This window comes from Cyprinus carpio, chromosome A14 (genome assembly GCF_018340385.1).
Source record: "Cyprinus carpio isolate SPL01 chromosome A14, ASM1834038v1, whole genome shotgun sequence".
NCBI classification, from domain to species: domain Eukaryota; kingdom Metazoa; phylum Chordata; class Actinopteri; order Cypriniformes; family Cyprinidae; genus Cyprinus; species Cyprinus carpio.
In genome coordinates this window covers 16,895,228-16,919,620 of record NC_056585.1, presented here as the reverse complement: position 1 = coordinate 16,919,620, position 24,393 = coordinate 16,895,228, and the positions used below count along the sequence as shown (strand labels likewise).

The window sequence follows — 24,393 nt, the reverse complement described above, 5'->3', positions numbered from 1 at the left end:
AACCGTGCTTGATCAGTGTATATTCAGAAAAGAGAAGAGTTTTTCATTGGATGAAGCAATATTATGGATAGAGGACACATATGTTAGTTTTAGCAGTGGTGTTTGAAGTTAAAAATGTCTTTATGAATTTGTTTCTAACAAACAGGCAGCTTTTCACTTCACAGTACATTAAATGATGAACTGGAGTCGTGTGGATTACTTGTGGATTATTGTAATGTTTTAATCAACTATTTCAGACTATTCTGACAGCACCCATTCACTGCAGAGGAACCATTGATGAGCAAGTATTGTAATGCTTAATTTCTCCAAATTTGTTCCGATGAAGAAACAAAATCAGGGCTGAGTACATTTTTTGAAATTTCATTTTGGGTTCATTTTCACTTTTTTTTTTTTTTTTACAATTATATATATATATATATATATATATATATATATATATATATATATATATATATATATATATATATATATATATATATATATATATATATATATATTCGTTACACACAAGGAATTTGTTTTAGCTTCTGTGTAGCTTCTAGTACACATGATTACACATTATTCACTAAATACTGTACACTAATGTGGACTTTTTTATGTAAATTATAAGCAGCTACCATTTTTGTGCTTTTTAAATCGAATCAGTGCCATAGGATACTAAATAAACGCCAGGATATCTGTGATAATGTCTGTATAAAATAATTAAAATCAACAAATAATGAATCAAATCACAGATAGAGGCAATTCACAGCAAGCACGCTCCAAAAATCAAAACACTGAGCCGTGACAAAAAGTGTTCTTTTTAATATTGCCTGACTAAAATGACAGACTTGAAATGTTTTTTCTAAAATACATATTAGTAATTCGTAGTATATATGTACATTGAAGTATTATAAAATGTTATTATATAAGGAACGCATTCATTTTAATTATCTGTTGATCATGATAATACCCGACTTACTATCAGGCACAATGTAGCAGGCTAATAGCGGGGGTCCTAGTAGCAGGTCCGGCGTGATGTATTTCCCTTTTCGCATGCCTTTCGGATTGAATGTGGATTGGAGTGATCATTTGAGGCACATATAATCCTTGATTCCAATTTAAACATGTTTAAAATTGAGGGACTTGGGCCAAAGATGGACCCGGAGGAGATGAAGAAAAAAATGCGCGAGGATGTCATCATGTCTGTGCGGAACTTTTTGATTTATGTAGCGCTTCTGCGAGTCGGTGAGTGTCCAGGCGCTTCGTGCATGTAGCAGGTTAGAGCAGATGTGCACGTGTGATCGGTTTAAAACTGGAATTATTTATTAATGATTTTTTTTAAATGAGTTTCACGATGCACATTGTGTTGATTGATGGTCTATTTAATTGTACTATTTAATATATTTATTTAATGGGGTCCCCATGGCTATGAATGATAGAGGTCACCTTTAAAGTTAGAGACAGTGTATAGTTAGAGCTTATTCAACAATGTGTCAAACAAAGCCACGTCTCTTAACGTCAATCAAAAGGTTTATGGTGGTTGAAATACGTGGCTTTTTGTTTTTCAGCACCCTATGTTTTGAAGAAGCTGGACAGCATATGAGACTTCACCATGAACAGAAACGTTCCCTGCCAGATGAGCACAGAGGACTCTGCTGCACAGTCACTTACCACAGCAGTTAATAAAGAGATGATGTAACTTTGTATCATTTATTTTATTTAATTTTTTACTGGATGCAATTGAATGTACTTGATTTGTTCTCAGTTGAAAACTATGGCAAATAAGATACGTCTACCAGAATGTTGTCATGTTCACAATGGTTCAAGCAATAAATCTTTCATCAGTTATTCCCATTGAGAGAGTTGTTGTGACTTAAACTTGGATTGGATTTATAACATTTACTTAAAATCCCAGTAGTTCCCATGTATACATTTGGATTCATTATAATGTTTTAAGAGGGTAAAAGCTAAACATGATACAGACAGTTTATTTAATGACTATGACATTTCACGTTAGATTCAAATCCTGATGTTTAGAAAATGTGGTTCAACTTACAAATTAAATACCTATTACATTCATTCTACTTCAGCTTTGAGTGTAAAAGGACACTTGAGTGTTGACGTCGATTGTGCAATATCACAGTAGAACAAATATGCGTGTTTAGCATATCAAATTATGTCATCTTGTTCCAGTCATAATAAAGATTATCCATGTGAGATGATTTTAATACATGTTTTTTTATTCCTTCTCATCTAGTTAATGCAGTGGATTTACTGGATAGATGTATGCTACAGACTTTTCCATTCATATAATGACATCTGCATTCCAGAGCACTACAGTTTCAGCTCACTGGGCATTTCAGAGCCTGTCAGGCCTGCCAGCAAGTTGTTTGCCGTCAGTTCGCTCATGACACCACGTGTGGAGTAGGTGGCACTGCCAATATGAGGGAGAACCACTGTAACACAAAGTAAAACTGAGTTAGACAAGCTTTTTTCTACTATTACGTGGCTTTTCATTTGCAAAAAAAAAAAAAACAACCCTGTATTGAAGTGGGTTTACAATTTACAAGAGCACTAGTGAGATTTAAAAGCTACTTTTCACTCACCACAGTTTTTAAGGCTCAGCAGTGGGTGGTCAGTGGGCAGAGGTTCAGGGGTTGTAACATCAAGCCCCGCTGCTGCAATCTGACCACTGCTGAGGGCTCCAAACAAGTCCTCTTGATTCACAACCGCCCCTCTAGAGAAAGGAGAATACAGTATTTTTCACTTTAGTATTGATTTGAAAAATCAATCATCATTATCTGCAGAGTAGTTTAAAAGAAAAAAGAAGAGCCAGTCTACAGAAGAACTGTAATGCGCTTGACAAACACAACAGTAAAGAATCAAACACGTTCCACTGCTGCTCTGCTTTAACAAATGTGTTTACCTGCTGGTGTTGATGAAGACAGACGTTTTCTTCATCTTGCTGAAGAAGGTTTTGTCACAAAGGCCTTGAGTGTCAGGAGTCAAAGAACAAGACACCACCACAAAATCGCTCTCTCTCACCAGAGTGTCTAAAGGCACTGAGAGGAGATGAAAGAGAGGCCATCATACAATCTTCATATCCCCTCTGAATAGTTTTATTCCATCTGTATTCATATATTGAGTTGCATCAAGCAATTTCGTGTCTTTTCTTACCATATTCCCCATCAACCTCTTGAGCCTGAGGTTTGGGTTGTCTGCCTGTGTACAGCAGTCTCTTCACTCCAAAAGGCTTTAGTCGCCTTGCAATGGCCAAACCTACAAATCACCAGTTAAACATATCTATGAGAGCCAATGTAATTCTCTCTATAATAATAATGTCTAAACAATTCACCTTCATTGTTTTAACAGTATAAACTGGGCAACATATTCAATTATCCAGAGAGATCATGTTGCATATGGTAACAGGGTGCTTATTTGTAAAGTGATTTGTTTTCACTATGATTGTCACTTCATTAAAAGAACAGATGGTGTACATAGTAGAGCAGATGCATAGGTAGCTTATTTATGGTAGAGAGAGAAAAAAATGAATAATTAATACTGTACCTATGCGGCCCAAACCAATCACCCCAACAGTACTGCCCGAAAGACCATAACTACACAGCCACAGAGGCTTCCATGTACTCCAGCCGCCACTGAGAGAGATGGGAAATGATATACATTTAAAATAAAAACAGATATTACAGGGGTACATACTCTTTGTTCTTAAAGTTTATGCTTATTAAACATTAAAGGAATAGTCCATCCAAAAATTAAAATTCTGTCATCATTTACTCACCCTTATGTCTTTTTTTCTCTTTTCTTCTGAGGATCACAAAAGAAGATATTTCAAGTAACATTGATAACCAAACGGTTTCAGTTTCCATTGACTTGCATTATGTTTTGTCCAAACAATGGAAGTCAAGAGGAAGCAAAATGGTTTAGTTAGTTACCAACATTTTTTAGAATATCTTCTGTGTTCCTAATGACAAAGTGCATAAATGATGACAGAATTTTAATTTTTGGATGGACTATCCCTTTAAGATTGAACATTTGAAACTGATCACTACAAAGCTGTGATATATGACACAAAGCATTAGAAAAGGTGTTAGACTGACTTTTTCACCTCCTCTACACCCTCAGGAAGACGTCGGCAAGTGGTCAAGAGCAGAGCCACTGTCAGCTCAGCAGTAGCATCTGTCAGAACATCAGGAGTGTAGCCTACTCTTATCCCTCTGGGGCAAAGAAAGATAGTACATGCATTTAAATTATATAAACATTCTTACTCTGATCCATCATAATCGATCCACTGTCCATTTTCTCACTTTCAGGGGGTCAAATCTAATGGCTTACAGAAATGCGAACTTACCGTTTCTTTATCTCATCTATGGCAAGATGGTCAAACCCCACAGAGAGAGTGCTGATCACTTTCAAGTTGGGTCCTGAGAATATTCAATGTGTGATGTCAGTATTACCAAATCAGTATCTTCACCTGCAGTGGTTCTAAAGTGTAACTAGAGGTTTGCCTTACCAGCCGCATCCAAGACCTCAGCATCAATTTTGTCTGAGAGTAAACAGAGAAGCCCATGAGCACCTGCCACCCCCTTCAGGAGCTCTGCCCGGGGCACAGGCTCATCAGAGTCCCACACTGACAAATTACAACTGCACATAATGGATAACAACAGAGGCATTTAAATGAACAAATACTGCTCATAAAATGTGTTGTGCAATCATTTACATTTTCTTCTGCTACATTTGTTGTAAAATATCAAAGCATGCAATAAAGCTTGTGACCTAAAGGTCACTGGTGAAACTTTTAAATGCAGGAGTGAAGCCAAACTGTAACGTTATCCTCCTCCGAAGCTCCTTGAGGTTCACACATGCTTTTAATGAACACCGTGGTCACCGTAGTTTTGACGCGAGCTACTTTATCTCATTACCTCCAGGGAAAGCATCTCAGACATTTTGTACACGCAAAGTTCGCGTATAATGCATGCATACTAGATCATAGAAAGTTTCGTACATCCCGGCTTTTTGGAGTAGTTTCATGCCCTCCTGCGGAATGCGTCTCGTGACGTACACTTTCAGCATCTGCTGCGCGCTCATCCTGTACAATTAAAGGTGAAACGGATATATTTCACTACGAAAGTGACAACAGAAATCCACATACGCTTCCCTATTTAGATATGGTAGCAAAGTAGGTGACAGAGCGCTAAAGTATCTCTTTCAGCAGGCTTTCGCGCCATCTAGTGGAGCGGATGGACAGCGCAACTGCGGTTGCTCGCTTTTCTGAGGGCCTTTCAGACGAAGCTTTGATTGGGATTGAAAATGTACAGTAAATTACCACAGGTACATTCAATATTGTGTTTTTAACCACTAATGTGTTTTGTTTGTTCTAAAGTTTCAGTGATGGATCACAGCATTACTATGGAAATTGCCACGTACGGACAGTCAGTTCCTGCAAATTTGTATTAAACAGAACAGCTTATTGGCAAGCAGAATCAACACCCCAGATTGGTCATTCAGTTTTAACATCCTAAATATCTCTACTTGCATTTTGTATGTCTTTGCACATTTTATTTCTGTGATTTTATAACGAAAGGTTCCATTCTCTTCACGGTGTCTCCCGTCCTTTCCACAAATGCACCCAGTATTGGGAGACACACTGAGCTGTGTGCTTCCCACCGACACAATAGAGGCTGGACTGTGTGGGGAAATGAACATGGTTACCATGGCAACACTTGCACCCTGTATGGATCAGTATTCCAACTGGCCCACTCGTCTCTCATGCATACGGATATCCTTTGTAATGTTCACATAAATATCGTTATTCAAATTTAAGAGCATGCACATGATTTTAGGCTACCTGTCCTGTCTTAATTGGTAAACAAAAATGTGATTCCAAAGCTGATTCTTATTCATATTTATAAACAAAAAAAATATTTTTTTTTATCCTGCAATAATGTTTTACTTAACATTCAGTGCACATGTTAGTGTACAGTGCATGTGGCATGCCTTTAATGCAACAAACACAGATGAGTTTCCTCCAGAGTTTGGCTACTTCAACCTCCTGGGCAGATCTCGGCCCAAAACATCCATAATAAATTACAGAACTAAATGGGGAGAAATTGGGGATACTGAGAGTAAATTCCCTCGCTGTGTTATAATTTTATGGATGAAAGCCTCGCTGCAAAGCATAAAGGGCACTGTGCTACAAATCACTGTTGGCTTTGGGGCTAGAATTGTTCAGACAATTTTCCAGCATGTTTATATATTATTTAATTCTTACTTTTCTTTTTATAGGATCTCTGTGTTCTGAATGTAGAATGTGTAGAATTCTCTCTTGAAACTGACTACAGTCAGGAATCAAGATGTAGTTGTACTGTACAGCAGAACATTGAGAAAAGACTCCGACTGTCTTCATTTTTCGCTCAGTACTCTGACTCTTTCCGCTCCCAGATCTCCGACTTCATAAGTGAGTCACATTTGGTTTTCCTATCATATAGACATCTTGAGATGGGTCATACTATTTTGAAATTCTGCTTTTAAATGTGTCAGGCAGTGAGGAGGTTTTCGAGAGACACTTGGATGCAGTTCTTTGGTACAATGGAGATCAAGTGAGGGTGACTCTACAGTCAACCATGAAAAACACACTAAAAGAATTTCAGCAAAGACATGGTGTAGGATTCTTCTGTTAACTTCATTTTTAAATTAAGCTTACTTAAATTACCATTCAAAAGTTTGGGAGTCAGTAAGATTGTTTTAAGAAATTAATATTTTATTTTGGACACATTAAAGACAGTAAAGACTTTTACAATATTATAAAAATAATGAAAAAGAAGAAAAACATGAAAAAAAAATGTCTTGAGCACCAAATCAGCATATGGATTTCTGAAGGATTGTGTGACACTGAAGACTGGAGTAATGGCTGCTGAAAATGCAGTTTTGATAGCATGGCATAATATATGGCTATAATTTATACTGGTTCCCAAGACACCCTATTTTATGAAAGTTGTAAAACATGTTTTAAAACTGGGCTTGTTTTAGGTCAAGAGCACCAGCGAGTTATGTGTCTCACTACGACAGTCTCTTCAAAACATTGTGGATGGGTGCTTTGCACCAATGAGCGTGTGTAGTAACGTAAAGGTATTTCATTTCTGTGTTCATGATTTTAGAGTGCCACAGAAATAATTAATGGACTTGGCTGAGGTTGTTATATTTTGAAAGTTGCTGAATCATCCTTTTTTAGAGTTTAAAAATACACCAGAACTGTCTTCTAAGAGGATTCATTGTGACCTTCAGTGCTCAAGCTTTATCCCTAAGAAGAGACAAAGTTCAGAGATGTTCTCTGAGAATTCAGACACCTTCATGAACAGTGTCTTTGAGGCAGCAAACATCCAGAGAAATCCCCTGTCCCCAAAACAGCTTCCTCAAAGTCAGCAAACCGGAATGATCACAGACAAACCCTGAGCGCTGAGCCTGGCTAAACTGAAAAATGAACAGGTGGATAACTCTAAACTTATACAGTACTGGAATACTATATGGCATTTGTTCTATCTGACATGTAGCCTAGAAGAACACAGTCACTAGATGTCTATACAGTAAAATCATATCCTAACTGTTTTGATATCTCTCTTTATGAAGGTGGAGAAGCAGTGGCTTCAAGAGCTTGAAAACTTTTCTGAATGGGACTGAGGAAAATTCAGCTGAGATCATCATTAATGTTGTTGAAAAATAGTTTTCCTTTATATATCTTTGTACATTCAAATGCTACTTTGTAAGTTTCCAAGATACAGTTTTGTTGTAAATTAATAGTATGTTTTTTATTTATGTTTATTTATTTTGTAGGCAACATTAAAATTTGCAAGGATGTGTATCCTAATTTTTGTGTTAAATGTATATTCTGGCCATATACACTACTATATATGTTTCTTATCTTAAAACCATTTTGTTATTGTACTTAAATGTTTAAATAGTTTAAAATTATTATTATAATAAATTGGACTGACACGAATTTCCAAAACCATATTTTTAATTGTTTAATTTACATGGTAAATTTTGACTCTTTAAAGTAGTTTTATAGTCTTATAGCTATCTTAACAGCACTGCTCCAGTGATGGGCTCCTCCACTGGTAGACCGCTCTGCGAGACTGCAGGCGCAGTTTCAAAACTAACGCGCTCTCGTTCAATGACTCATGATCTCGCGAGCTCTCCGTCTTCACTGGTGTTGGTTCTATTTGTTATGGACTGTGTTGAGTTAGCCGCCCACCACTAGTAAATAATGGATCGAGCTTCATAAAGGTTAATAATACCTAACGGATTGTCTGTTATTTCAGCTTCTGTGTGTAATATGTCTATAATTACCTCAGCAACTGTAGCATCTTGCTAAAATGTAGCTGTCATGCTAAGCTAACTGAAAGGCACCTGGTGCAGTCAGATTCAGTCAGCAGTGTGTATTGTTATCAGAACGGCAGTCTTCACTTAAACTAGTCGAAATTAAAGCAGTCGCACGTTCAGACTTTAACCAGTCTGTGGTTCAGACATCTGCTGCTCGGCTCGGTACGCGTTGACGGGATATCTAGCCGGATACTGATTTCATTGGGTGGTAATTCTTAGCTTATGCTGATCTAGAAAAGCATGCAAGTGTTTATACTGTCGGGATGGGTTTTAAACGTTTCCTACATTTGACTTTTACTGAATTGAAAAGGTTTTATGTAACTGTATTAAGTGGTTCTCTTTGAACTTACTGTCACATTTATCTAATTAGCTGAAGTAGTGTTCAAAATGTGAGATAGATAGATGGATAGTTGGAACAACAGATAGATAGATAGATAGATAGAACTGTCACTATGATTGTGGACAATGTTTATTTACACAGGTTCTATTCAAATCCTGTGTAATGTGTTGGATCTTATGCATACATGTTTGATTGTTATCACATATGTCCAGGGACTTCTATTTACTAACATAATGTACTGTAAATGTCCAGCAGGATTCAGTGTGTTTCTCCTGGACTTGCCACAGAGAGGATGTTCCCCTGCCTGGCCCACAGACCATGGCAAGTCCTCTGCCGGGTCTACCTGCAGCAGCGAGCCCCTTTATCTCAGAGACCCTCTAAAATAGCAAAGCCATGTTTCGGTAAGAGCTTCACGCAGTGTCATTTGCATGTTTTTTCAACATGAGGACTGAGAGAGGATGTGTATTTAGTTCTGTTTCATATGTTGTCATTCAACATTGGTAGTTTTAATAATTCTAGACTAGATCCAGAAATCATTCTGATTTTGTAACTCGTGATACTCAATAGGTTGGCAAAGTGGAGGAGGGGTGCACAAACTCTGGTTTAGCTTCCCCGATTCCAGAGTCACTTCCTTAAAGTGGGCACGGGTTCAGAACTGTTCCACAACAGGCAGTGATAAAGACGGATCTCCAGCAGGCCCTGTAGAGCCAAAGCCCACAGGGAAAGAACAAGCTGCACAGCCCTCTGCAAAAGCAGCTGGTAATGATTTCAGCATTATTTTATGTTCATTCATCGGCATTTGAATGATGTCTAAAGTATGCTTCTTTATGCTCATTTCTATAAACCATTTGTTTCTTAGGTTTTTCTGAGTATATGTAAATAAATAGTTTTATGTATTATTTATTTATATATTATGTAATGTATGTGTGGTAGTACTTATAATTTATTCTAACTTTTAATGGATTTTATTAAATAATTTTTTTTTTCTTTTTTGCATTTGAGGTTCCAAACCTCAAGGTCTGTTGAAAGCAGAGAGCATTCAAGTGAAAGGTAGTGCAGTCGTCTTTTACACACAGACACTTTGTAGCACCTTTCAGTCCAATAAAACTGTATGTCGTGATTCTGTGTATTTGAACTATCTTGCATGTTTCTTGTGTTTTCAGTACGGGCTGTCCTGAAAAAAAGGGAATATGGCACCAAATACACCCAGAATAATTTCATCACTGCAGTCAGGGCTATGAACGAGTTCTGCCTCAAACCCAGGTACCTTTAGGAAGCGGAGCTTTGTAGTTCACTTTGTAGTCATCCAGTTTGCTTCTGCCATGTTTACATTGAATCCATGCGTTTCTGTGTGTTTAAAGTGACCTTGAGCAGCTCAGGAAAATCCGTCGTCGTAGTCCCCATGATGACACAGAAGCCTTCACCGTCTTCCTGCGATCAGATGTGGAGGCAAAGTATGTACAACTGTCTTCTTAAACTACAATTTGAAAGTTTGAATTTGAATATTTTACTGTATTCTTGATCAAATAATTGCAACCTTCAACATAAACAGTATAAAAACTTACTGACCTCAACCTTTTCAATGATAGTGTACTGTATGTTCTTTTGGGCATCATGTATAATGATCTTAAATTATGAGTAGAGAGATAAATTAGCATGTTTCTGTGTTTTTATTTAGAGCGCTGGATGTATGGGGAAGTCAAGAGGCACTTGCTAGAGAGAGGAGTCTCAGGAAAGACGTGGAAAGCGAATACCAGGAAAGTATGTCATTTCTCTCCTCATTTACTGCATGATCTGTATTCTGATGTTTTCATGTCATCTGCTGTCTAGATAACAGTTTGTCTTTCTCTTTCTCATAAGACATATTTAGAAACCAGAAGCTGTTGAAGGAGTACAAAGACTTCTGGGGGAACACGAAGGTAAAACGATTTCAAGTCTGTCAATATGATTTTTATGTTTTGGTACTTGTGCCTGAGTGTAACCAGGCCTTGTGATTCATGATATTCCTCAGGTTCTGTTTCTTTCTTCCATTGTCCCTTTCTTGACCTTTTTTTCATATTCATATCTTCCTGCTGCTCTTAATTCAACCCCAAAGCAGAGCATAATGATGAGTACAGTGTGCTTTTAGCTAACTGTGTGTTTGATCATTTTTTGTCTCCTATAGCCTCGTTCTCGGAATAGAGCGACATTTCTACAAGGACCGGGAAAAGTGGTGATGGTGGCTATATGCATGTAAGTTTTACCAGCCTCATGCTATCTAGCTATTAGATTAAGGATATTGAGTTAAAAGGCATGTGCTCCCACACGAGACCTGACCCACATTGTCTGTTAGCCTTAAAACAACTAGATCTCTGTCTAGTGCATTATACAACAAGTCAAATTATGTAATTATGTGTTGCTTGAGGAATCTGTTACATTAAGACATTAAAAAAAAAAAAAATTTTGTGAACATTGTTTTTTTTTTAAAGAAGTTTCTTATGCTTACAAGGCTGCATTTATTTGATAAAAAACAATAAAACTATTGTGAATAATATTGTGAAATACTATTACAATTTAAAATAACTGTTTTCTATTGTAATATGTTTTAAAATGTAATTTATTCCTGCGATGAAAAAGCTGAATTTTCAGCAGCCGTTACTTCAGTATTCAGTGTCACATGATCCTTCAGGAATCATTTTAATATACCGATTTGCTGCTTAAGAAACATTTCTTATTATCAGTGTTGCAAACAGCTGTGCTGCTGAATATTTACTGATACATTTTTTTCAGGTTTCTTTGACTAAAAAGTTCAAAAGAACAGCACTTATTTTAAAAACATGATTATTTCACTGTCACTTTAATGCATCCTTGCTGATAAAAGTATTACTGTTTTGAGCATCATTGTATTTGTGCATCAAGTGGAGATATAAATGTCTAATTTCTTTGATTTAAACTGCAGAAATGGACTGAATTTTTTCTTCAAGCTGTTGGCGTGGGTTTATACAGGATCAGCCAGTATGTTTTCAGAAGCCATCCACTCTCTGGCTGATACCTGCAATCAGGTAATTTGGCATTTATGTCCGTATTACCACCTTTGATCTGAATGACATGCCTACAAAAGATGGTGTATGATTTAAAAATAAATAACATAGACATATATACTTGTTCATCTCTTTGACAGGCTCTTCTTGCATTAGGCATCAGCCAGTCTGTCAGGAACCCAGATGCCGTCCATCCGTACGTACAGCTCATAAGCTCCATGTTGTCCTCTGGTTTTGTGGTCATGTCTAAGCCAGCTGTCCTGTATTATTAAAGGTACGGCTTCTCCAACATGCGTTACATCGCCTCTCTCATCAGCGGAGTCGGCATCTTCATGATGGGTGCTGGCTTGTCCTGGTATCATGGCATTATGGGACTCCTGCACCCTCAGCCAATGGAATCACTGCTCTGGGTTAGTAGCACTGGAGTAGAGCTTGTACATGTACAAAATAATATTAAGTCTGTGATGTTACATTACCATTTGAAAGTTTGGTGTTGGTAAGATTTTTAAGGTTGTATTTATTCGATCAAATATACAGAAAAATCCTAATATTGTGAAATATTGGACTATATTTAAAAATGCAAATTTATTTCTATGATGGCAAAGCTGAATTTTCAAGCTTCAGTTTCACGTGATCCTTCAGAAATCATTTTAATGTGTTATCTTAAACTATCTGCTATCTTTTTGAAAACAGCTGTGCTGGTTGATATTTTTGTGGAAAATGTGATGTATCTATTTTCAGGATTCTTTGATGAATACAAAGTTAAATTATAAATGCCTTTACTGTCACTTTCTATAAGTTTAATCTGTCCCTGCTAAATAAAAAATGGAATAAATAAGTCTTACTGACTTCAAACTTTTGAACAATTGTGTTTATAGCTGTTTTTTATTATTGTCTTTTGCAGGCTTATTGTATTTTAGCAGGATCTCTGGTATCTGAAGGAGGTGAGATGTGGTTTCCTCTGCCATATTTTCATTAACATTCAGAAAGGTCTGACTCACTATTTTAATATCATCTGTCCGCTGATTCCCCATAAAGCTACACTATTGGTGGCCATTAACGAGATCAAGAAGAGTGCAAGTAAACAAGGCTTGTCTTTTTATGAGTACGGTATGTACCTTCTGCTTAACTCTTCTGTTAGCCTTTTATGTTATTTGATTGTGATTGTATTTTTGACAAAGTTTGGAGATGATCCATTTGATAATTCTTCTTTGTTTATGTATGACAGTGATGCAAAGTCGAGACCCCAGCACTAACGTGGTCATGTTGGAGGACACTGCTGCTGTGCTCGGGGTGGTGCTGGCAGCTGGATGTATGGGACTAACGTCTCTTACAGGTATTTAAAATAAATGCAGGAATGATATATCATACATCAGGAAAGTGAGTGTCATTGTACCTGACCCTCCTGTTTAATGCTAACTCATTCTTTCCTGTTTCTGCAGTCTCTACTACAGGGTCAAGTTTAATAAGCATATGGGACTGAGCTTTATCCCCTTTGTAAAGAGCAGTTGATGTTCTTTTTAAGCTTTGTAAACCCATCTCTATGCATCTGTGCTCACACAAAGTCAACACCTACAGATGCCCAGAAGCTTGATCCTCCTGCTCTGTGGTTGTCATGGCTTTGTGGAAAATTTGTGTAGAGATCTGATTAATGCTCTAATCAGTAAACCTGCTTTCATGCTTGAGAACAGTCCTGATGGGAGTTTCAGCTCAGTTTTTTGTCCAGTGCTTATTACAGTTATATGTTATTGAAGTGTAATCAACCATGAAACTAAAAGCAGGGTTAATTTACATAGCAGGGCTTCAAAAAAAAAATAGCACTTTTCGTTGTACCACTAGAGGTCTCTATTATGCTTTTCTCTATTGAATTTTCAGCAGCCATTACTCCAGTCTTCAGTGTCACATGATCCTTCAATAATCATTCTAATATCTGATACTAAAGAAACATTCTGTGTCGATGTTAGCATATAGCTAAATGGATTACCTCAAAATGTTGCTTAACCTTTAGCTGCATAAATGTAAAAAATTAAAAAAAAATAACTATAAAATCACACCCATTCCATAACACCATTTTCCAAAAATAAAAAAAATGTCCTAACAAATTTCACCTTTTCCATAACACCATGGGTTGTGGGTAATCTTATTCATGGCAGATGTTCTATTCAATTGTCAGTATATCAACTGGCACCTTTGATTTGGGTTGCAGTCATATTAGTCTCACTCATTATTTAGTGAACATGACATTCAATGCATTTAATGCCTGTCTTTTTCTCCCCCTTCATAGGTAACCCCTACTATGACAGTCTGGGTTCTCTGGGTGTGGGCACTCTGTTAGGAACAGTGTCTGCATTCCTCATCTACACTAACACAGAGGCTCTGCTGGGTCGCTCCATCCAGGCCGAGCATGTGCAGAAGCTCACAGAGTTTCTAGAAAACGATCCTGCTGTCAGGTCAGTCCTCTGTCCCTGCCTCTCTCCACTGTATGTGTCCTCTACGTGTACCCACAGTCTACATAATAAGAGCTTCGTCAGCAAACAAGCTGCCATCTTACAGTTCATAACAGTACTTTAACAAGGAGGCAGATGCAGTCTTCAAATGCTTTTCAAATTAAGACAAGCATCACATCCTGACTTGTAAGCTTGCTCAGATAGAGTTACATCAGTGCTTGTTCTTGCTTTGATGAAATTAGATTTGATGTCCTCACTTCGGGTCATTTTGTCTCCAGGGCGATTCATGATGTCAAAGCCACAGATATAGGGCTGAGCAAAGTGCGCTTCAAGGCGGAGGTGGATTTTGATGGGCGGGTGGTGACACGCTCATACCTGGAGAAGCAAGACATTGAACAGATCCTCAATGTACGTGCTGAGAGACGAGGCTTCTGCTGTGATGTAGATCATCTGATGTGACTCAAGTGTTTGTTTCAAGTCTATACATGGTTGCATAAAACTTACTAAACTATTAGCAAACAAATTCATGGTAGTTTTTGCTGAGGAATCATCTTTTTGGGAGCTCTACATATTAATAGTGTAACTATCTGTGCTTCTAAATTGTGTGCGTTTGGCCTGCAGGATATTCAGCAGGTGAAGACGCCAGAGGAGCTGGAGAACTTTATGTTGAAGCATGGGGAGAACATTATTGACACCTTAGGAGCAGAGGTGGACCGTCTAGAGAAAGAACTTAAGGTATCTAATAAGATCACACAGTTCTTAATTGGCCTCTATGGTTCTATGAAGAATGTTTAACAAACATGGAACCTTTTTTATTGAACAATATTATTTTAATTTAAATGTATTTTAAAATGTAATTTATTCCTGTGATGGCAAAGCTGAATTTTCAGCAGCCAGTGCTCCAGTCTTCAGTGTCACATGATCCTTCAGTACACTGGTGCTCAAAAAACATTTAAACATTTATTATATCAACATTTAAAGCAGTTTAATATTTTGTGGAAACCATGATACATTTTTTTCAGGATTCTTGGTGACTAGAAAGTTTAAAAGAACTGCATTTTTTGAAGTTTACATTTTTTTTTTGTCGAATTGAATGTTTTTAAGAACAAGTTAGTACTTAGTAGTCCTCATTTTTCCTTGACTGACTCCTGCTTTGTATCTCCAACAGCAACGTAATCCTGAGGTGCGACATGTGGATCTGGAGATTTTATAATGTCATGACACATTGCCGAATGGGGATCAGGATGGAGTGGAAGGAAAACTAATCAAACCTAGAGTGACCATGAGCACCCCATTCTCTCCAACCAGCCAATCAGCTGAGGTCTTATGTTACACCCATTGCACGTCAACCAAGCACTAACCTGTGCATGGTTTCAGTAGCTGCTGAAATAGCAGAACCATAGCCAATACAGAGAGGACACCAACTGGACATGATTATGATAAATTATTATTTTACAGTCATTGGCATTCAGATCTGTGGTAGTTTGTACCATTAGAGCTTTGAAATCATGTCCATGGAATGTAAAAGGACCAGTCTTATTTCATTTTACAGTTTGCATGCAAAGCAGCATAAACACTAATATTTTACAACAGTTCTCGCAATAACACCACGATATAACCAAAAATAGTTAGCTTGAAGAGTAAAGCGTCCATTCTGCTATATGAAAGCACTGGTTTAAATTATATGTAAAAAGGTTTCCCATGTCACTCCATTGTTTTTTAAATGCACTGAGATGATGGCGTGTTCAAACAATGCCATTGACACTGAAAGAAGTAAGCTGATTTATTATTTATGAGTGAGTTACAAAAATGAACAGCAATTCTAATCTACTTTTTTTTTTTTTAAGTCCAGTTTAAATTGATGTTTAAAAAAAAAGATTTTCAGTTTCTTTTATAATAACCACTTATTTAAAATAGATTAAAATAGTACTAAAAACAGAGTAAAGAAGTGTGTTCCAAACTATATTGATTTATTATATCCACATTTATCAGTAATCAGAGACCTATTGAATCAAATTTAGTACAACAGGTATCCATGGCCCACCTCAGACCCCTCAACTGATGAAGACTACTCAGATCTTCTTCACATCCTTCCTATAGTAAAAGTACTGATGTCATTATGCTGCTTTCAGGACTGTTCATCTGTTTACACTGTAATTTTGTGTGACTGAATGAAAGCAATTGTAGATGTCCAAAAACAGCTCTGTGTTTCTAAAGTCATTGGTGGCATTGTTGAGTTGCCAGCCTAGTTTGTGAACACTAACCCAAGTGCCCCCCCCCCATTGTAAATAATTCTTGACTTTGAAAACACAACATTCTGATTTTGATATCTGAAAAAGAAGCGTTCAGTCCGTTTAAATTCTCTCAGTACACACGCAGACAGTATATTTTGTGGTAGTTACATGCGCTCTTGTGCTGAAGGCTAGCCTGTGCAATGTTTTTAGACATTGTAATTTAATCAAAGCTTCAACATTTTCTCTTAGGAACAGTCAGACAGGGATGAAGTTAAAAAAAATAGTTTTGGAAAAGGCTTTAAGGCTATATATATTTTAAATATGTTTATTTGACAGATTGTTGTTTGGTTAGATCTTTGAGCTGTTTGGAGCTACTGAAAAAAAAAGGATGAATAAATTGCAATTAATTTATTAAACCACTGAATATTTGTCTTTTTTACTTACAAAATATATGGCTTTTCCTTTTTTTAAGGAATTAATGCTTTTATTCTACAAACGATGCATTCAATTAATCAAAAGTTACATTAAATACAATTAGAATGTTACAAAACATTTTGTCTTTCAAATAAATATATATATATATATATTTATTTTCATATATATATATATATATAAATATATATATATATATATATATATATATTTTAATTCAACATTAATAATAATAGTTATTTTAAGTTGTTTTAGAATATTATCGTTTTAATGTAATTTTAATCAAATAAATGCAGCCTTGGTGACCATGAGACTTTAAATATATTTAAAAAAATATGTATATTATTTTTTTTTCCTTTATGACGGCTATTATTTAACGTCGCTGTTAAAAAAAGTCAATGTCATTGGCTAGTAGACTTAATAACCGTAGTCTTTTATGTTGATTGGTTTAGATATATTTCTGGACTTTTGAGCTGCAACCTACAAATACAAAAGGGTTTCTCAGAATAATGGAACCATACAGATTTCGCACAGCTAATATGTAGCTTATAGGATTCTGTATGGTCAGAGGCAGCCGTGATTTCAGTTTGCGATGTACATGATGCATCTACAGCAGCAGGGACAATGTACATAGACTGTGGCTCAAATTCTGGTGAGCAGCCTACCTAGACAACATTTGTGTGCGGGTTGTGAGCATTTGACTCGATTTCGCCCTACGGCTCCCAAAACGCCGTCTGGGTAGGAAGGACAGTAGTGTTTGAGACAGGGACATCAGAAACGTGTGGCGCATCCGTGATGGTGATGATGAAGAACGGTAGAGACTCCGCGGCTGAACATCGGATTTCATCCAACGACGAGGGTTTGATCTCTTTGTGAAGGTATAGTGTGTTTTTTCTTTTGATCTGATGAGTAATATTTACTCGACTGATTGTAGAAAAATGGACATTGTCGTTGAGAGGCTTGGATATCAAAATAAATCACCGAGGTTCATTAAAATCTGTGGATTCTTTACGTCGCGCGCATTTTGTAATGAGCTTTTTGTTTGTAAATAGTCAAACACGACACATTTGTGTTTTGCTCATAATATATCATATATTTAATGTCAGATGTTATCTAAAATACCTAAATATTGTTTTAATATTGCTTATTGATTGTTTAACCGTATATATATTCTATGTGTGTCTGAATGCTAGGTCTTTTGAATTGGTTATCGACTGTCGATATTTGATATTCGTGTGAATTTTCCTATTGTTATTGATGTTTATCATAGCAAAAACACCAATAGGGGGCGCTATCGGTCTCATCTTGATGGCCACGTCCTTTCAATATTGTCATTTATCTAACCTTAATGTGGCACTGGCTGCGTCTGGAAAAACCTAACGAGCTGCCTACCTACAGCATTATGAGGCATTTTGCAATGATGTCCAAAAAAATAAAAAGCTGCTGCTGCTCACTAGATTTTGAGAGACAGGCTGCCAGAGGTGTTATTATGTACCCTCAGTAGACATCGTGCACAGATGATTTACTCTGAGCTTTGAGCCTCTTTACAATGCTGCCTTGTAGACCCAGAATCAAGCAGCATTGTACAGGGCTATGAAAGCACAGAGACACACTTCAGTGTCACCCCGGCTGTTTGTGAAGGATTTCTGTCATTCTCAAGTGTATTTATCTGATTATTTTGTATCATTGCAATGCACTTCATTTATACTTATTTTAATTATTAATAGATTTGAAGCTTTGTTTAATCAACCCTGTAACTGAACTAAAAAGCGATATCATTCGTATACAGACATTAGGTCATCTTCTTTCAATGAATTATTAAATATAACAGCAGTGTCTGTGCTGTCCGTAATGTTGCCAGACATCTGTTGGCATGTGACAAAAAGCCTAATGCTATAATAAATGATCATCATCAAATAACAAATATGGTAAAAACTACATCTGGAGACATGTAATTGAGTTTTCTAAAAAAACGGTTTATTCACAAATAGCAGTTCTTTCTGCATCTCTTGTTTTATACATGGCTCATGGGTTTGGAGGTGGTGCTGGGAAGGGGTTTGCAGGCACTTGAAGAGGACCTTAGTGAGAACAGCTGGAGCAGGGCTGGAGACCGTTCTCGTTGCAAGCTGTGCACTTCAGGGCTTTGAAGGAGTCGGTGAAGCAGTTGCGAAACACAGACATTTTGCTGCCATGGCACATAGGGCACGGGACAAAGGCAAATCCACCACACGTCTGGCATGTGTCGGGGTGCTGAACCCTCTACCATCAGACAGAGAGACAGAGAAAAATGTGAGTGGATTTGAAGGAAATACCTTACCCATGTGCAGATTCTCTTTGAGATACAATCTGAGTGATGCTATATTTAAGACAAATGCAAGTTTGACTATTATTTTGGGCTGTTCTGCACACTATGTAAATACACAATACAATTTGAGCTTGCTATTATTAGTACTTTTAATTATTTATTTTTTTTTTTAGAAAGCATTTGCAATTGTTGATAGGACCCAACCTGTAAAGTGTCAACCCGATCTCACAGGATGACGTAACTATTTTACATAGTGGCGATTTCATATGAATTTGTACAATGTGAATCATACAAAAACTGACGATTTTTAGCAAAAAAAAAAAAAAAAAATGTATGAGATTTTATGAATTCATATTTCATAGAATTTTCCAAAACTTAAAATAGTTACAAATTTGCCATAAGATTGTGTTGAAATTGTTGACATTCACTATGCTTGAGAAATCACTGTATAGCAAATTGTGCCTGCCAAATGCATATATGTAAATAACATTAATCACTGATATATAATGTAGACTATGTGTAAAGACTATACTGAACTGTAATAATAAACATTTCCTCTCGTAAATGGTTGTTTTCTTTTACAGAAAAAACTGACAATAAACCAGATTTGACTTTGTCTTTACTTTAGCAATTGGATCCAATATGTAAAAACTTTTTTATGTAGACTATTGGCTTATACTGCACTTAAAAATGAATGTTCTTTCTTGACTTTTATAATTCAAAGAAGAAACTTTAACATCTATGGAATCTTTTCCATGCTAAAAAGCTCGTTATAGTGGAAAAGGGTGTTGATTAAAATGTTTTTCACACTAAGAAAAAAAAAATATTTTAGGAGCTGTTCACCCAAAATGGTTCTTCTGACATTGCTGCAAAAAGCTTGGTTTGGAAACTTTAAATATCAATATTTACCTCTATTTTGTTGAGGAGATCCTGAAGCTCCCCTAATTCATTCATTGCAAGTATTTTCTCTGCACCCTGAATATACAAAATGTGCAAATAATTGTTCAGATTTCAAGCACTAGCATAATGATGTTCAATAGGGTGTGAATTTTGAAACAGCTGTGAAGCAATTGTTTGACCACTGACCCCTAGGTAGTGTCCATCAATGAAGACCACAGGCAGCGAGGGAGGTTCACCCACTCGCTTGCAGCGTGTCTCCAGTTCCTTCCCATATTCACAGTCCAAAGCGATGTTCTTCTCTATGAACTTCACCCTGTGGTTCTGAAAGATCTTTCGGACCAGTTCACATCGCTCAAATGTAGTCCTGACCACTCTAAAACTGGTGGTGTAGATTACAATTCGCCTGAGCTCAGGAGTCAGTTCTGCCTGAGATTGCCAAAGAAAACATCAAAGTTTGCCGTTAGATGAGAGAGGCTCTCTTTCACAGTACTCAATCTAATCATGACACATCTCGCTTGCATCCAGGAGAAAGAAATGGAATTTGCCACAAAAAAAAAAACAGTTTAATATCCTTATTAAAAAAGCTAAATTAAACTATATCTTAGCTTTCTAAGTCTGTGTTTGTACAAGGTTTGCAGCAGGTAACATGAGGCAGCATCTATTGATTTTGTGAGTCACTGTTCTTGAGATTGACCTTCAGCATCCTTTCTCAGAAGAGCAGCTCTCATGAAGTGCGAAGGTGTTTTTCTTTGCAAAGACCAAAAATAGACTCAACCTTCACACATTTTGAAGTGAGACTAGAGAATGACCTGCAACTGTCTAATGCAGCTGTAGCATGTAGTTACTTAATGGTTTGGTTGATGTGGTCTTACAAGAAACCTATAAATGTTTCTAGTTGAGGAAAATTGTACTAATCCTCAAATTCCAATAAGAACATGACTGCAAACCTATAGTGCAAATACTGTAGCATTATAAGCCAGGCTTTAAAATGAGTCAGCTGGTAAGATTAAAGGATGAAGTGCCAGTAAAACCTGCAGTAATGCAATTATTGTGCACTTATTGTCAGACTAATGATTCTCAACATCCTTTTCTGACATCATATGGCAGCTCATAAAAAGTTTATATACTTGCTGTATTGATATTCTGACCCATGCTGAACAGGCTTTTCCTGTTAAGTGTTGTGGTAAAAGAAAAAACAGTGCATTAAACAGACAGTTTGGGACCATTTCAGTTTTAGAACTGTTCTCAGAACTGACTTTTATGCAGCTACACAGCTAACAGGTAACTGTGATTGCACTGACAAGTTCTCTCGAAGTTATGAACTAATATTCTTGCAGTAACATTAAAAGAATGTTGGTTCAAATTTATCTGGTCTTTAATAATGTTCTAAAAATGTATTCACAAAAAATGGAATCATTGAAGATTTTTTTCTGAAATGTTTCATTTGGATGTGTCTAATGATTTTTTTAATGTAACTTGTTCAGAACATTCAGAGAACATTCAATAGTAACATTCCCATAATGTCTGTGAAATAATAAAATGGTATAATCCTTTGACGTTTGTATAACCCAGAAAAACTCTTCGAAAACACTTTTTTAAAAACTGAACATCAGAAATAAGATTTTTCATAACATACCAAAAAATTGCAAAACATAATTTTGTTTTGCATTTGCAAGTTTTGTGAGTTTTGTGATTGAAATAAAATTCTTTCTCCTGTCTCAAATTCCTTGCCCCTTATGGGCTCCATAGTTGTTGGATAGACATCATGTATTACATTATTGAAATATATTGAAATCTGATATCAGGCAAAAGCTGTCAGCAACTTTTTCAGTGCTCAACTACCAATCAGAGGTCCTGAGAATACATTAAGATGATTAGCTTAACCAAAACACTTAAAGAAATTCATCATTAATCTTTAATCGTACAGTGATCTTGCTCAGCGGGACAGCTCGTTTGTCTGGCCAAAGCCTGAGAGAAGAGACCAGGCTTTGTAACCAATAGCAGTTGAGAAAGGAGGCTCTGACCCTGTTAAGGACACAAAGCTTCCGAGCAGCTGTCAGTATTAAAGAAAGCCTGATAATGTTAATGTCAGTTTTTCATCACAGTCAGTACATTCTGATGTGCATTGACATCCACTGTTAAGTATTAAAGATTTTAGATGTAAAAACTGACCCTCGGAGACTTACCCCATTGTTTTTAGCCAAGTTATTAAAGAGTATTTGGCCAGCACTGACTTTGTGCTTGACTCCTCGGACCGTCCCATTTTTACTGAGGATATTCACTCTTTTGGTTCTCAACACTTTGTCTCTCCCTCCTGCGAACATCAGCAAGTCATCAGGCTCACTTCCACTGTCATCCAACTCCGACCCCAAGAATCTACACAGGTGGCCGTTCGCCTCCCCGCTGGTGGATGGAGTGCTGGCCCGGTCCGCTTCGGTGCTACTGGTGCAGTCTGAATCCAGAGAATCATACGGCCCTTCATCCTTAAACATCTCTTTCAAAACCCGCCCGCTGTTCCCTGAGGCCACCCGGAATCTCACCCTCTTCTGCCTCTTTCCATCCTCCGGTGTTAACAAAGCCTCCTTCATTGCGTCTTCTTACATGGTCCAAAAAGAAAAGGTGATTTTAAATCCCTCAGTTTCATTGGTGGACGGAAAGAATTAGCCCCGGTTTGGTTCCATGATTCCCCTGGAGCCCAGGCACAGCAAACAGACCTGGAAAGAGTTTGATCTGTATGTTACCATCAGCTTCACCACCAGTGTTCCTGTGCATGTTACTAATGCATGAGGCCTTGCCATGGTTACTGAGAAAACGGACCATGAAGAAACTGATAGCCTTTTTAATAATTTATCATGTCATAGATTTTGTTTTTTTCTATGAATAACCTTGACTCATAGACCGAAAGTTTGTAAACAAAAGTTATTTGCAACATTTAGGTTTATAAAAATAAATAAATTCTGTCACCATTCATTTTCTAAACCTGTATAAAACATTATTGGCTTTCATTGTATGGACAAAAAATACACACAAAGTTCCATGGTAGAAAGCAGGTTTGACTTGAGTTTTTTTTAGACAGAATTTTTACATATGGTTTGAGAGGGACATTGATTTGCCCTGTAGGGGTTTCACCAGCTAGAAGTTCTGGTAAATCTTTTATGATTGCTTGTCAGTAAGATGGAGAGTTTTTCTATTTAATTAGCTGCTGTCAGAGGCGTCGTGCCCATTCAGATGTATGAGCCAAGTGGATTTTGAATGCAGCTTCCTAAAGACAAAACAATAGCTCCATAATATGTTTTATATCTGATACAATCGCACCGGTATGATTAGATAGTTCAGTGCGGAACATCACCAGCTGCTAAATTCATCTGCGTTCGCGCTTTGTACAGCGCTGCATTATAACCAATCACACACGATTCTGTTGAGCTTATGAATGCAATGGCCAATCAAAGACGTTCAGATGAGTCATCTCTGAAACACGGTGTTTTGTTCACTTGCTCACTGACTGAATTATCTGGCGAATTCCCTCATCAGAAATAACAAAGTGCAGATGTGCGTACGAATGCAAGAGTGCCTGAACTCTGGCTAGACTGAATAAAAATGTTATTTGACAATGTAAATGTTCTTTACTCTCTGTAAAATGAAAGTGTTATAATTAGTAATTTACAATATTGATTACTATTAGTCTACTTTGCCCATCGCCATTTAGTGATCAAATAACAATCTATAAAGGTGCAAAACTCATTTACTTAGGCTACACATATTTGAGAATCAAGATATTTCCTGTATTTAACATATTTGGAAATATTTCGAATAAAAAGGAAAAAATAAATAAAACAAGCCGATATCAGTATGGTGCTATCGTGGCTGCTGTGTGTCACATGACAAGCATGATTCACCCCTCCACCCCCCTCATGAGTGCATGACGCACCTGGCTCCTGTGGTTCTCAGTGCATCAGAGTTTCTTAATGCACTGCAGCTGCATGCCACTAAAAAGACTTCGCATGCTCTGCATGCAAACACCTACTGTGCTTGTGCACGAGGGGAAATGGAGTTCAACTGTCATTGGCTGGTGGTATTTGCACCCATCCGCCCTCCAGTGGGGCTGCAGGTAGCACTGCGCTGTTCTGTGACTACAATGGCCCTGCAGAAGTGGACCGAGCCATATTGCGTGCCGGCACAGTTGATGGAAATAGAATATATTATACATTAATTGGAAGTAAGCCTTAAGGCAGATTGTCACTTTCTGTTTGCATAGTTTGTACTAGAGAAAGGATCTTTTTTAAGTGAGCATTCTTACCGAAAACAAAAATGCCAGATATATTTCCTCTTTTTTTTT

The 24,393-nt window shown here is 37.1% G+C and overlaps 4 protein-coding genes and 1 long non-coding RNA gene across 7 annotated transcripts; 3 read left to right on the top strand and 2 right to left on the bottom strand.

The window, feature by feature from the left end:
- Nucleotides 1-988: 988 nt before the first annotated feature.
- On the top strand, nucleotides 989-2,210 carry LOC109086662 (mitochondrial import receptor subunit TOM5 homolog). Its single transcript, XM_019100968.2, has 2 exons — nucleotides 989-1,227; nucleotides 1,551-2,210. Exons 1-2 carry the CDS (start codon nucleotides 1,107-1,109, stop codon nucleotides 1,583-1,585), a joined length of 156 nt encoding a protein of 51 aa, XP_018956513.1. The 5' UTR covers nucleotides 989-1,106; the 3' UTR covers nucleotides 1,586-2,210.
- LOC109086669 (glyoxylate reductase/hydroxypyruvate reductase) lies at nucleotides 2,202-5,198 on the bottom strand. Its single transcript, XM_042770080.1, has 9 exons — nucleotides 5,006-5,198; nucleotides 4,514-4,644; nucleotides 4,352-4,424; nucleotides 4,101-4,217; nucleotides 3,550-3,638; nucleotides 3,160-3,261; nucleotides 2,909-3,044; nucleotides 2,589-2,719; nucleotides 2,202-2,438 (listed from the first exon to the last, which is right to left on the bottom strand). Exons 1-9 carry the CDS (start codon nucleotides 5,086-5,088, stop codon nucleotides 2,317-2,319), a joined length of 984 nt encoding a protein of 327 aa, XP_042626014.1. The 5' UTR covers nucleotides 5,089-5,198; the 3' UTR covers nucleotides 2,202-2,316.
- A 2,946-nt stretch (nucleotides 5,199-8,144) lies between these two features.
- LOC109086661 (zinc transporter 9) lies at nucleotides 8,145-16,836 on the top strand. 3 transcript variants are annotated; one of them, XM_019100966.2, is made up of 19 exons: nucleotides 8,145-8,283; nucleotides 8,975-9,120; nucleotides 9,287-9,478; nucleotides 9,722-9,769; nucleotides 9,883-9,982; nucleotides 10,081-10,173; nucleotides 10,398-10,480; nucleotides 10,580-10,638; nucleotides 10,884-10,951; nucleotides 11,658-11,760; nucleotides 11,880-11,935; nucleotides 12,014-12,149; nucleotides 12,644-12,683; nucleotides 12,778-12,849; nucleotides 12,968-13,075; nucleotides 14,024-14,189; nucleotides 14,465-14,594; nucleotides 14,808-14,921; nucleotides 15,355-16,836. In XM_019100966.2, the coding sequence occupies exons 2-19, from the start codon at nucleotides 9,012-9,014 to the stop codon at nucleotides 15,397-15,399; spliced, it is 1,722 nt and encodes a 573-aa protein (XP_018956511.1). In that variant the 5' UTR covers nucleotides 8,145-8,283; nucleotides 8,975-9,011; the 3' UTR covers nucleotides 15,400-16,836. The 3 variants fall into 3 exon arrangements, with proteins under 3 accessions (XP_018956511.1, XP_018956510.1, XP_018956512.1); XM_019100965.2 differs by having other exon boundaries at nucleotides 8,146-8,283; nucleotides 8,972-9,120; XM_019100967.2 differs by lacking the exon at nucleotides 8,145-8,283 and adding an exon at nucleotides 8,419-8,587 and having other exon boundaries at nucleotides 8,972-9,120.
- A 425-nt stretch (nucleotides 16,837-17,261) lies between these two features.
- Nucleotides 17,262-19,722, top strand: LOC122147445. Its single transcript, XR_006161631.1, has 2 exons — nucleotides 17,262-17,730; nucleotides 18,847-19,722. It is a non-coding gene; the product is annotated as an uncharacterized LOC122147445 (long non-coding RNA).
- Nucleotides 18,932-24,114, bottom strand: LOC109086670 (glutaredoxin domain-containing cysteine-rich protein 1-like). The gene is made up of 5 exons (XM_019100980.2): nucleotides 23,986-24,114; nucleotides 22,244-22,771; nucleotides 20,244-20,483; nucleotides 20,067-20,132; nucleotides 18,932-19,111 (listed from the first exon to the last, which is right to left on the bottom strand). Exons 2-5 carry the CDS (start codon nucleotides 22,643-22,645, stop codon nucleotides 18,932-18,934), a joined length of 888 nt encoding a protein of 295 aa, XP_018956525.1. The 5' UTR covers nucleotides 22,646-22,771; nucleotides 23,986-24,114.
- Between the last annotated feature and the right edge of the window lie 279 nt (nucleotides 24,115-24,393).

Bases quoted from the DNA above. Each gene is read 5' to 3' on its own strand.
- LOC109086661 (XM_019100966.2), top strand. From the start codon at position 9,012: ATGTTCCCCTGCCTGGCCCACAGACCATGGCAAGTCCTCTGCCGGGTC. The intron at 9,770-9,882 runs GTAGTGCAGTCG...TTGTGTTTTCAG, and splicing joins AGAGAGCATTCAAGTGAAAG to TACGGGCTGTCCTGAAAAAA. The intron at 10,952-11,657 runs GTAAGTTTTACC...TTTAAACTGCAG, and splicing joins GTGATGGTGGCTATATGCAT to AAATGGACTGAATTTTTTCT.
- LOC109086669 (XM_042770080.1), bottom strand. From the start codon at position 5,088: ATGAGCGCGCAGCAGATGCTGAAAGTGTACGTCACGAGACGCATTCCG. The intron at 3,639-4,100 runs GTCAGTCTAACA...CATCTCTCTCAG, and splicing joins GGTGTAGAGGAGGTGAAAAA to TGGCGGCTGGAGTACATGGA. The intron at 2,720-2,908 runs GTAAACACATTT...TCCTTTCTCTAG, and splicing joins GTCTTCATCAACACCAGCAG to AGGGGCGGTTGTGAATCAAG.
- LOC109086662 (XM_019100968.2), top strand. From the start codon at position 1,107: ATGTTTAAAATTGAGGGACTTGGGCCAAAGATGGACCCGGAGGAGATG. The intron at 1,228-1,550 runs GTGAGTGTCCAG...TTTGTTTTTCAG, and splicing joins TGTAGCGCTTCTGCGAGTCG to CACCCTATGTTTTGAAGAAG.
- LOC109086670 (XM_019100980.2), bottom strand. From the start codon at position 22,645: ATGAAGGAGGCTTTGTTAACACCGGAGGATGGAAAGAGGCAGAAGAGG. The intron at 20,133-20,243 runs GTCAGTGGTCAA...TTGTATATTCAG, and splicing joins TTGATGGACACTACCTAGGG to GGTGCAGAGAAAATACTTGC. The intron at 19,112-20,066 runs GTAAATATTGAT...GTCTGATGGTAG, and splicing joins ATCTCCTCAACAAAATAGAG to AGGGTTCAGCACCCCGACAC.